Genomic DNA, 13,094 nt, shown 5'->3' on the forward strand with positions numbered 1-13,094 from the left:
AGGAACACAAGTGGTTTTTGAAGCTAATTGCTTTGGGGTCATTGCGTTTAGGATCACTTTGCAAAACTGGGTCATTGAGAAATAGAAAGCTGTAGGCAGGAACTGTTTACTGGCATGTCTCTACTGTGAGAAGCTAGCTTATGTGCTGGCAAAGATTTGAAGTGACTATTTTAGTGCAGTGTGGGTCCTAGGTTTGTTCAAGTTTAAACACAGTTTGTAGTATGATGGTGTGTGTAACCTCAAATGTTGCTCGGAAGAGTTTCTTTTACTCAGAGATACTTCCTTAATGGTTACATTTTTCTCTGGGGACAAATAACCAAATACGTAACATAAATGATCTTATAGGAAGGCAAATAAGTTAAATGGAGATCATTATTCAGCAGATATTAAACACTTACCATATGCTGGACGCTGTGCTTGATGCTGAGGATATGGCAGTGAACAGAAACACTGCTACTCTGGTAGGATATACTACCTTTAAACAGTATACGTATCTAAAATATAAAGGACTATGAAATATAAAATAGTCTCATCAGAGAGAAATGAACAGGTGTCAGTATGGAGTACAGAAAATGATGCTTTCCTTCTTCTGGTCTTATGTTCTCAAAGTGTTACCTACCTTGATATTATCATTTTGATTCTAGTCTTTTAGTAAAGCTTTTTAAAAATTATAATTCCCCCTACTCACTTAGTATTTCTCACTTTTATACTATCTGAGCTAGAATGGTTAGTGAAGCATTAGAGATCTTTTATAAAGTGTAAGTATATTATAACCCTTATTACTGATATTACTTATCAGGGAGTGATCTTCACAATGGCATCATAGGCTTCAATGAGGAGTCCCAGCGTGGACTGGAGCTGGGTGAAGAAGCTCATAAGAGCACACTGCATCTTACTGTCACAAGGCAACCAAACAGGTATGTTGATAGATGTAGAAGATACAACATGCTCTGAGTCTGTAGAGTATCTGATTTGAATTCATAAAATGGTAAAAACAGGATGAAATGCTGACAGAAGGTAGCGTGGAATTTGGTATGTTACTGTTCAGATGCTTTCGTTCCTGATCTGTGATTTAACACACTTGGTTAATGAGTGTAACTTAGGGCCACCTTGAATATTTTGTACTTCATAAAGTACCATAGAGACATAAGATTATGTAAAGTCATCACTTTAGCAAATTTACTATTCTCTGATCACTCCACATACACAACTGTTTAATATTAGGGAAACATGGAGTACCAAAATTTTGCTTGCAACTTAATGCTCCACAGTACACATCTTCTGAATGCTTATCACAGACATATGTGTGGTATGCACCCATGTGTGTGAGTATAAACTATCTTTTCCATTTTGGGCCTAAATTCTCTGGAAATGTTGATCATCTCTTGCCCTTTATTTTTATAACGACAATCATTTTTAGCAGTAGTATGTTTCCCTTAGAAGAATTCTTATGAAAATTCCAAGAACACTTTCTTGAATGAAGACAGGGGTAGTGGGCATAGTAGGCAGAAAGATAATATTTGTTTGCACATTTTTGATATGCAGTAGTTTAAGAAGTACTTAGGATTGAATAGAATGTGGCCAAAGAATGCCATGTAAACTCTGGCCTTGATTTCTTAATGGTAATGAGGTGAATTGGATATCTTCAGCATTATCAGTGGTCAGGGAAGTGCTGTGCTTTGGGTGAAGAGGGACACTTAGGCACAGTGATGAGACTTAGACACGGTGATAACACTCCCTGCTATTGCATTTACATAAGGTTTGCTTTGTTCCTAGGGCCTTTGAAGATGTCAGGGTCTTTTGGCGAGTCACATTTAACAAAACAGTTGCCATGCTCCAGAAAGATGGTGTGAACCTGATGGATGAACTTCTATCTGTGTCAGGGACCACGACCTGTACAGTGGGTCAAATAAAGTGCATTGTCACCATTGAGCTCAAACCAGGGAAGGTAAGAAATGAGGAACTATATTTTCAACTTCTAATTATATTTCTTCAGAATCAATAATTTTGGAGTCACTTTATTGCAGTTTACACATTGGTTATGTAGAGATTCTTTGTGTCGCACCTAGCCATAATATCTAAATCCCTTTTCTAGGTAACAGAGTTAAGACTTACAAATTATTACATTATGCATTTTTTAAATATTTTTTTTATTTTGGGAGAGAGACAGCACAAGCAGGGGGAGAAGCAGAGAAAGACAGAGACAGAGACAGAGAGAGACAGACAGACAGACAGAGGAGAGAGAGAGAGAATCCCAAGCAGGCTCCACGCTGTCAGTGCAAAGCCTGATGTGGGCCTCAACCTCACAAACCATGAGACCACAACCCGAACTGAAATCAAGAAATGGATGCTCATCCAGTCAAGCCACCCAGGCGCCCTTACATTATGAATTTTTTAATAAGCTCATCAGTTGTGCACCTAAAACTAATACATTATATGTCAGTTTTATCTCAATAATACCAAAATACTCATCAGTTTTCTCCATTTCTGTTTCTTGTCATTTTCAAGGTTCTGGGGTCACATGCTCATTGTGTGAATGATCCCTTGAATAATTTTCAGTCAGATTAATATCTCAGGGAAAAAATTGATTACTCTAAAAATATTTAATATTTTGTTCTATAGTTTTGCCCAAATTGTATTCTAAGCATAGATTTCATCCATAGAATGAAAGTTCTCTCATTCTTTATTCATATATGGTTATAGAGTTCAGCTTTGATCTACTGAAGAAACACCGAAGCCATTCTTGGTGAATGTTTTGATGAATTTCTATGCGTTCATATTGCACATGGCACTCAGGAGATAGGCAGGCCCTTATCTTTTTGTAGGAATCTGCATTATTCATATGCTATTAGTCACTGATGACTTACCAGAGCTTAAGTCATTTAGTGACTGAGTGTGACCTTTTTTTCCTGTTATGACTGTTTGGTGATCATTTAATGCCCTAGGAGCACTCAGGACCTTTCGTCTACTACTTAATTTGTTCAAGTCAAATTTTCAATATAAAAACTAGCCATAATGTTATGAATGTTCAAAAGTATCATGATTGCTTTCTCCATGCCAGACACTTTGTTTAAACAGAAAAAGCAGCACAAATAACAGTTATTCCAAAACATGTAGCTATGCTTAAATCCATTCTAAAAAGCAATATTGTAGATTTTTTAAAATCATTTTTTTCTCTCATTTTTTCACTTTCTGAGGATCACTGTATCAGTTATAGTGATCTTCTCTAAAGTTACTTAGTTCTCTAAGGTTTATTTTCATGCCTTCCTGGAATTGTAAAAATTTTAATGGCTCCAAAAGAGAAATTATACTTAGTTCAGAAGATTACATGTTCTTGGGTGTCATTACTTTGTTTCTTGGGATTATGGGCCCTGGTTCTTGTCTAAAGTTGTTTCTAATGAGAATTGTGGTCATCTTGTTCGGATCTATTTTATGACTTCACTTGTTAGATCATTAGGGTTTTTTTCTTTTTTTTTTTTTTAAGTTTATGCCTCAAAGGTTGATTTTTTTTTCTTAACACCACGGTTTTTTTCCCCAGAATCCATTATTCTTTGAACTTTGTAGTGCCAGATTTACGTTAACAATTGCCTTATCGTTCTTGAAAGATAGGAGCTGGTCTATTAGAGGTATTGGAAACATATGCCTTCCTTGTAAGTGTCTTGTTACACTTAGGAAGGCAATCCAGAGGCTCCATCTCATAAGAGATGGGATAACCAGTTTGTGTTCTTCGTGCATCTCTTTGGCTCATGTCGTCTGTGACACTGGACCACACAGTTGTGTAATCTTTCACCTTGTGTGTGACTACCAGCATTCTTTACCCTCTGACTGTCATCTTTATTTGTGTTTCATAGGTCCTAAAAATTTATTCCCATTCTTGGTACAATTCTTACTCTTTCTAGGAATGTTGTCCTATCCACAGTTTTCTATTAGCTCCCTGCTACTTAACGTGCAGAGTGTTTGTCATTCTTTAATAAATGAACATGTATTTAATAAAAGACATAAATATCTAGATATGTTAACAGTCTTTTTCACATTAAAATTAGTAAAATATTAAGTACATACTATATATGCACACTTATTTTTCATTTTACCATTTTTTATACACTACAGTAACTTTTCTCCTTTAAGTACCATTATAGAATCAAATGCAACTACTTTTTTTCAATTAAACAATTTTATTGAAGTGTAGTAGACACAAAGGATAGTTTCAGGTGTACAACATAGAGATTTGACAAGTCTCTATGTTATGTTATACTCAGTGCAAGTGAAGCTCCTGCTGTTACAGTATCACTGACGATATTCCTTATGCAGTACCCCTCATCCCTGTGACCTATTCATTCCATGACTAGAAGCCTGTATCACCCACTCCCCTTCACCCATTGTGCCCAGCCTCCCACCCCCTTCTCTCTGGCAATCACTAGTTTGTTCTGTGTATTTATGGGTGTGTTTCTGCTTTTTTGTTTGTTTACTTGTTTCATTTTTTAGATTCCACATACAAGTGATGAAATCACACATGGTATTTGTCTTTCTTGATCTGACTTATTTCTTTTAGCATAAATATCCTCTAGGTTTATCAATTATTTTTAATTACTTACTGAATGACTTTCTTTTCACTACTCAAATAGCCATGGCATGGCCACTGAAAGTCTTATTAAGATTGTCTTGTCTTTTCATATTATTTTAAAGTTCTGGGCACACCTGGATGACTCAGTCAAACTACCACTCTTGATTTTGGCTCAGGCCATGATCTCGTGGTTTGAGAGTTTGAGCCCCACATCAGGCTCTGCACTGACAGTGTAAACCTGCTTGGAATTCTTTCTGTCTCCCTCCCCCACTCATTCTCTCTCTCTCAAAATAGATAAATAAACTTAAAAAAGTAAAAATTAAAACTCTGAAACTATTTTTGCTCTGTGGCAGTAACATATATCTCATAGACATGCTGATTTTTCCTGATCTAAGACATCCAGTCAACTACTGTCTAAGGAGGATTTCTTTCACTAGGAAGAGTTTTAGAGATCTAAATATATGTTCTAGATACACATGAGACTTGATAGCTGGCAAAGGTGCTGCTGAAATGGGCCACCTTAGTAGTGATAGAACTAGGAAATAATTTTTTAAATATTAAATTCCCGCTGAATTTTTTCTAATTTAATATATCATTTTATCATATTTACTTTTCTTGAGGAGTTTCATTAGCTGCTAATAGTTTCTATTGCGCCAAAATTTCAATATTCAACACATTTGATGTTATTCTACCTGAAAATATGTAAGTCCTCTTCTAAGCCTTTTTCAAATAGTTTTGTGCCCTCAGCCCCTACAACCCCATATTTCCTAACTCTCCCTTAGGGACTCATAACAATACCAGGCATGATGCCTCCCTGATATCTCCAGTTAGGATTCTTAAGTCCCTAAATTTACAAAGAACTTTGTACCTTTTTTTTTATGGAAGTTACTGGTTATTTGTATGGTTGAAACATATGCATATTCTATCTCGACTATTGGACTGCTTGAAAATTAGAACATGATTTTATTCATTTTTGCATTCCTTCCATCATCCTCCGTAAATAATGTATTGCATACAGGAGTTAGTAACAATTCTATTGTGCATTTTATTTCAGATAGGATTTTTGGTAAATTGCAATCTTGACTAGATCTCACTAGACTTAAAACTTGTATCTCATACACAGATGCCAACCTTATAATTGTTAAGAAAAATCTTTTGACATCAAAGTTCAATCCTATATTGCTATTTGGATAAATGTCTTTATCAGCCTTTTAGTGACTTGGTTCTTGTAAAGTGAGCCTGGTTAGTATTTAGAGATAAAAATGACTTTCATGGAGTAGAAATACCTTATTGGTGATAGAAGCAGTTACAGTTGGTGAAGATCCCGAAAGATAGAAAAGTTGTGCTTTAAGCCAGTTTGAAGGGGGTCTCTACCTACAGGAGAGAGAGGGAAAAGAAAAAAGCCAAGCAGAGGTGGTTTTGGAAAAGCTGAAAGGAAGGGAGATAGGCTGGGTAGAGTTGTAGGTGGGAGAAGAGACTGCTTCCTCTGGGCTTGCCCTTCTGGCAGGAGATACCAGGGGAAGTCCTAAATACTAAAGATATTATAATTATGGATTAAGGAAATGTGGTGGACAGTACCTAGGATGCTAGCTATGTATATCCCTTTTTCCTAATGAGGGAAATGCTACTAAGCCCATATCTAAGTAGTTTCATCTAGATAAGAGAAAGAATTTGGTTTCACAGCTTCTCTTTCTAATACAATGCTCAAATCATAGAGTTAAGTTTTCTTCTGCATCCTGAGAAGCAGCTAATTTTTAGGGCATTTTCCTCTCATTGTCTTCCCAGCTGTCAAAACGCAAAGTACAAGTAAGATTAGTACATATTCCAGTTTCAGTAAGAGGAAATTTAAAAGGGCAAAGAAGGAAGAAGGTCATATGCTTATAAGCATAAAAAAATATTGGGGTGCCTGGGTGGCTCAGTCAGTTAAGTGTCCGACTTCGGCTCAGGTCATGATCTCACAGTTCGTGGATTCTTGCCCCACGTTGGGCTTTGTGCTGACAGCTCAGAGCCTACAGCCTGCTTCAGATTCTGCGTCACCCTCTCTCTCTGCCCCTCCTCTGCTCACTCTCTGTGTCTCTCTCTCTCAAAATAAAATAAAGACATAAAAATTTTAAATAAAGAATAAATATTTTCCAGGATGTATGGTTAGCTTCCAATATGCATTTTAACATCTCACATTTTGTGACTAGAAGGAAACTTCTTCCTCATCCAGTTCAAATTTTTCCTTTTATGTATGATAAACTGATACCTAGAGATGTAAATGAGACTGGTTCAGTGACCATGTTCTTCTGATAGGCTTTGTGAGATTATTTGAAGGTCCCAGCAGCCCTAAGAACCCTCTCTTCATTTTTAAATAAAGAACAGGCATCAACTTATTTAGGAAAGTAGTGGTAAGAGTTTGGACTCTAATGAAAGAAGACCTAGGTTCAAATCTTAGCTCTTCGCCCAGTTAGCTCAGTGGCATTAGACAAGTTGCTTAGCCTTCCTGAGCTTACCATGTTTGATGGGGTTAGTTATAGCATTGTTAGATTAAATGAGATAGTGAATGAGAGTGGGTCTTTGCGTAGTTTTTGGAAGGAGTTGGACCTTTGTAAGAGAGGGTTGTATTACTGTTATCCAGAGTGGATGGGAATGGAGCCTGAGGTAATTCAGTGACCTGAGAAGTAGATACATCAACACCAGTGGTTAGGGAGTTACTACAACATGGCAAACATAACACCGTGGAATGACACCACTGATTGATGGTGGTTTCTCCTAAATTCATTCTAGTCCCCTGACCCTCAGCATAATGTTTTTCTACTCTGTCATATCTCTAATTATCATTTCTATAGTTATTCAGCACTACTTTCATTTTGAAGTTACAAAGAATTTAGGTAACTTTTCCTGGTAAGTTAACTTGCCTAAAGTTAGAACATGTCGTTTGAATTCCAGACCATTTTCCCCTTCCCCTCCTCCTGTACTTAATGGTTCTATATTAGCACAATGTGTAAAGGTGATAGTTAATTAACTTAGGAGGCATGCTCTTAACCTACAAAATCTGTTTAAACATATTGTTTAAATGTTTGTTGCAAATATTTTTAAAAATACTTAAGTATGTAAGGTATCATTTTATTATTACTCTGTTCTGCATATAATTTTATAGTAATTGAGCAAAAGCTCACCCTGGAATGCTTCTGACCTGATGAGGAAAGCAACTTTTGGCTGTTACACATGTGATGGGTTCTTGAGAGGTCTCCATGTCATGTTTAGGCTTAGAGAGGTTCAGATACGATCTGTGAATTTTGGTTTTTGAATATAATTCAGCCAGATTGTTTAAGTATTTTGGTATAAGACTGGAAGATTCATTCTGCCTCTGGTCTAACTATGTGTTGGCACCTGTCTGTGCACTGTTCATTTTAGATCGTTCTTTACTTAGATTATAACATATTCTTTGGCTCTGAGTGGTTATAAGTAATGTTCTAATCATCATCACAAAGCAAAGTAATATTTCGCTGGAAAATAAAGACAAGAGTCTGTGTTGGAATGTAATATGCTGATATCCTGAGCTAAATGAAATTATTATGAATTCAAGCTCATTTGGCCATTAGGGAATAATAGTTCCTGAACATAGTTACCCATACTTTCCTACTGTTTTAGTTTATTGTATTTGCAGATTTAGTTTCTTAAAGGTAGGAAAAGTACTGTTCTTTCCAGATTTCAATACCACTGACAGTTGATCAGGAAAAGTGAAAGAATGATATATGCCCTGGGAAGCTAAATATGTTTATTCAGATAATAAAATGAGATTAAGTTCGTTTACTGTGTGACTAAGATTTGACTTACTCTTGGTTGCTATTAAAGTTCATCTTATTGCTTCATGACATAATGATTCTCATTAAAATCACAAAACAAATAATGAGAAAAGCTCCTGATAGGTAAAAATAATGCATTATATCATTATATCAAATTAGACAATGACACATTTAGTTGTGCATTGTATCAGCATAGTTTCTTAGAGTTATGCCAGGGGCTGCTAAGATTTTTAGATTACTGTGGAAGAGTGAATAAATAAAAACAGGTGAGTGACAGTACATTGTGCAATGATTTCAGGCTTTAGAGAATTAAGTTTTTTGAGATTATTAAGAAGAACTGAGATGAAACATGACAAACTATACACAGCAGACTAAATTTAGACTTACTTGATACTGAATTTGGGAAAATTTTAAAAAATACATAAAGTTACAGAATTGATTTATCAATATTTGGTCATATTTCTGTATAACCTTTTAAAAATGAAACCTTACAAAGTTGAAGCTCTCTATGTCCTTTATTCCCACCTCCATGCTCTGCCTTATATCCAACCCAACCTCTCGACCCGAGCCAAATACTGTCACAGTGATATTTTGGGTTTTTAAAAAATTTGATATGCAAGATTTTTGTCATTTATTATTTTTTTAGTTTAATTTTTTTAGTATTATTGACATACAATGTCACATTTATTTCAGATAGACAGCAGTAATTCAACACCTGTATACATGATGCTGTGCTCACAAGTGCGGCTCCCACCTGTCACCAGACAGTATCCCCACAGCACCATTGACTGTGTTCCCTCTGCTGTGCCTTTTATGCCCATGACTTATTCATTCCATAACTAGGAGCCTCTTTTATTTTCACATCCTTATATAAATGCATATTCTTTAACATTATGTAGTAAGCTTTATCTAATTTTAAACTTTACATTTATTGTATCATACTGTACATATCATTATTATAACTTTATATTTTTACACATTAGCTTGTTTTCAGATCCATTCATGTTGAAAAGTATTGACATGGTTCATTCCTTTTAACTCCTAAATTGTATTAATGTTTTATTTATCCTCTTGCTTACTGAAGTACACATAGGTTGTCTCTGGAGACTGATGTCCCAGGAAAAAGCTCACCCAGGAGAGTAAAGTTTTCAGAGAAAAACTGAAAACATAAACCCTCTTATAATCTAACATAAGAATTTGATCCTGTGATTCTACAGACCGTATCTCCACGTTTGTTTTTATAATTATGCATATAAATGATATTTCTGAACATCATCATTATTTAAAAATAGAAACATATTAGTAATTGTCATTTTTTTCTTTTTCTAATTGTCAGATACCTCAAGGTGAAATGCCTTTTTTTGTGGAATTGTATGAAGTGAGTGCTGGGGCAGCAATAAACAATAGCGCCAGATTCGCACAGATTAAATTCTTACAGAGTGACGAACCTCAGAGCCTCGTGTACTTTTCCCTGGGTTCTCGGCTGCCGGTGGCTCATAAGAAGGCCACTTTCATCAGCTTGCAGGTGGCCAGGGATTCTGGGACAGGACTCAGGATGTCTGTGAACTTCAGTACCCAGGTGAGCACGGAACATATGTATATTAACCCACATGAAGGGTTTCTTCTTTACTTGTAACATGTGTCATGCAAAAGAATACTTGGAACAGTATTTTCTCACGATACCATCTTAATTCACACTATATTTGTTACATTAAACTTTGTCCTTGAAATAGTTTGGCTTCACTTAGGTCATGTTTTAAAGCGATAGCCTTTTAATACTTCTTTTTTCGAAAAAGGTGAGAATATAGTGCAAAGTGTCTTAAATAACTCTGTTCTATAAGATCTCTAGAGAGTTAAAACTTTTTTGGAGTGTAACTGAGAAAGACCAGACACACAAAAAAAGAGTTCTTTGTTATTTTCTATATCTGAACTGTTTGAAAATTTACTTCTCCAAAACTTCACACTCTAATTGATCTTCAGGTTTCTTTAAAGCCATGAGTTCATGGGGTCTCCCTGCCACTTTTCACAGCCCTCCTACTGGGGGGAAGAGAGGGAGTAGGTGGGTAGCCAGGGACTTAGAAAAGCAGTGCTGTAACACTAAGTGACCAGACCCTGGGAGTGGTCCAGACAGCACCCTGCACCTTTCTGGCATTATTCTTTAAACTTTGTTTTAGCAGCAAAACAGTAATACATTAAAACAAAAGTCTGTATCTATTCTGTTTCTGAAGCACAGTTTTGGGGATTAGAGTTTGCCCACATCAGTCCTCCTTTTTTTTTTTTTTTCCTTCCTGGACTCCTCAAACTCAAAGAAATCCACAATTTGAAAACTATCATTTCGTTCAATGCTGCCATTTTCCGTTTCCAGATTCTAAACCTGGGGACTCTTTAGGCCTGAAGTTTTCAAAAGTGGTTACTGTTGTTGTTTTTACAAAGTGCCACATAGTATGTACTTGGGTGGATCACTGTTGGGTGGCTCACATGTGTATAAAGTAAAATTTCTGTGCAGCCAGACTCTAGCCATCACGCGAGTCAGGGATGAGAGTTTAGAACCAGCACTGTGGGTGGTGAGCTGTCTGGAAGCTTGCTAGGCAGGAAAGTTTGTCTTTATGATGGACTCCACAATTTGGCAAACAAGAAGAGGAAACTCTCTATCATGTGAAACTCTGGAAATAAGCTCCATCACATGTGGCATCTTTTAGCTCAGTGGGTTAAGTGTCTGACTCTTGGTTTCAGCTCAGGTCATGATCTCACGGTGTGTGAGTTCGAGCCCTGTATTGGGCTCTGTGCTGACTACATGGAACTTGCTTGGGATTTTCTCTCTCCATGTTTCTCTCTCAAAGAAATAAATAATAAAATAAACATAAAAAAAAAAAAAGAAACTTCATTCTGAATAGCCTTGAAGTGGTACGGATACAAAGTGAAGTATTTTGATTCATGGTAGGGAGATTTTAGTATTTTTTTCTTTTGAGCATTTAAGTAAGATAGGAAGAGGAATGGGAAAAGAATGTGTTTCATTCTCTTCTCCAGTGAGCTAGATACCATCATATGCTCACTACTTTGTAGAGTGAAAGAAGAGGATTGGAGATGAAGCGCAGATCCTGAAGAGTTTTGAGGCACATTTTAAACTAGTTCATGTGCTCAAATGACAGTGAGGTTGAAGTTGCCCAAGTAAGAATCTAAATACCAAAATCTCCATCACCTTCACCTGTATTCTTTCTAGATTCGCCACAAATGATTCCTTGAAAAACATATACTGTCGCAAGTATGTAACTCATAGCATTTTTATGGCCACCTTGAAAATCAACATGAAGGATCCTTGTGGTGATAAAAGTGTTCTGTATGTTGGTTATGTCCATGTCAGTATCCTGGGTGTGATAAATTATAGTTATGTAAGAAGGTACCAAAGAGTGATATGGAATAAAAGGTGCAGGAGATCATTTTTTATTATCTCATAACTGCATGTGAATCTGATGTTATCTCAAAATAAAAAAATGTAATTAAAAAATGGAAAGGAAAATCTCACCTTTCTGGTATTTTATTTTCCTCTTCCTTCATTGCCACTGCATTTTTTCTCTCTCAATGCTGGGTATATTCCTAGAAGGCAAAGACATAAAATTCTATTTTCTAGTAGCTGGCAAGGATGAGAAAATGATTATGGACTAAGTTACTTTTCTGTTATAGAGATATCAATTTTCATTTTACTTTAAATAGATTATAATAATGTAGTTAAACAGTAGCTGTAACAAGCATACTTTTGGTGGGTCAACGGTCTCAGCACATAAATACTGTAGTCTTAATATAACATCCTTTATATCTATGTATTTGTGACATAAAATTAAGGGATATAAAGATGTGAGAGTGAAAATATCACTGATTCCAGTCATGCATCCAGTTTTGCATGAAGTAATGCAGAAATGTTCTCTCTCTTCTCCCTGCCTCCATGCCCATCCCCTGCTCTAGCCTGTGTGCAAGAGCCAGAGTACTCATGAAAACACAAAATAAAATGTGTCATTGTCCTACTGGAATCCTCCGTGTCTTCCTGTCATTCTCTGTATAATGATGCACAGGGTCTGAGCCTGGCACCTCGCTGGTGTCAGCCTCTTCTACTTCCATCCTTCTGATCACACCGGGCTCCTAGTTCTTCCTTTAGCATTTTAAGAAGGTTCCCATCTCAGGACTTGGGCAGTTGCTATTCCTTCTGCCTAGAATATTTCCCCTCGGATCCTGTATGGCCTGTTTCCTTATGTCACTGTGGTCTCTGCTCATATACCACATCAGGAGCTTCTGTGACCAGCCTTATTTAAAATCATATCCTTACCATCACCCTGTATCCCCTTGCGTAGTCTTATTTTCTTAAAAAAAATTATCTTCATGTAAAATTTTATTATTCTATAACTTTTGTACTGCCTGTATCTTCTGCCAGAATAGGTTCCATGAATGCCGGGGTTCTGTGTTCACATCTGCATCCACAGTATCCTAGCACATACTAGGGTTTAATCTTTGTTGGCTCAGTCATGAATAAATGTGCATTGCTTTTGTTCTTTCTTGACTAAGTTCCCAGGCTTCATTTGAAAAAAAAACATTTAATAACCATAACTGGAAGGAATCCAGAGGTATATATGGCCAGGACCTTGTACTTTAGGACGTTTTCATATCTCAAGTGTAACCAACAGGAGATCGATATTTTCTGCCCCCTCCTTCTTTCCCTCTTCCTTATTTGTACCCCTCCAAACTCCATC

The 13,094-nt window shown here is 36.5% G+C and overlaps 1 protein-coding gene across 1 annotated transcript in view; it reads left to right on the forward strand.

The window, feature by feature from the left end:
• Positions 1 to 13,094, forward strand: part of ADGRV1 (adhesion G protein-coupled receptor V1) — a 506,381-nt gene that overhangs the window by 185,076 nt on the left and 308,211 nt on the right. The window contains exons 75-77 of the mRNA XM_029942597.1: positions 800 to 917; positions 1,777 to 1,948; positions 9,692 to 9,934. Of these exons, the coding sequence (XP_029798457.1) occupies positions 800 to 917; positions 1,777 to 1,948; positions 9,692 to 9,934 (533 nt within the window). The remainder of the gene's footprint in view (positions 1 to 799; positions 918 to 1,776; positions 1,949 to 9,691; positions 9,935 to 13,094) is intronic.

This window comes from Suricata suricatta, chromosome 6, assembly GCF_006229205.1.
Source record: "Suricata suricatta isolate VVHF042 chromosome 6, meerkat_22Aug2017_6uvM2_HiC, whole genome shotgun sequence".
NCBI lineage: Eukaryota > Metazoa > Chordata > Mammalia > Carnivora > Herpestidae > Suricata > Suricata suricatta.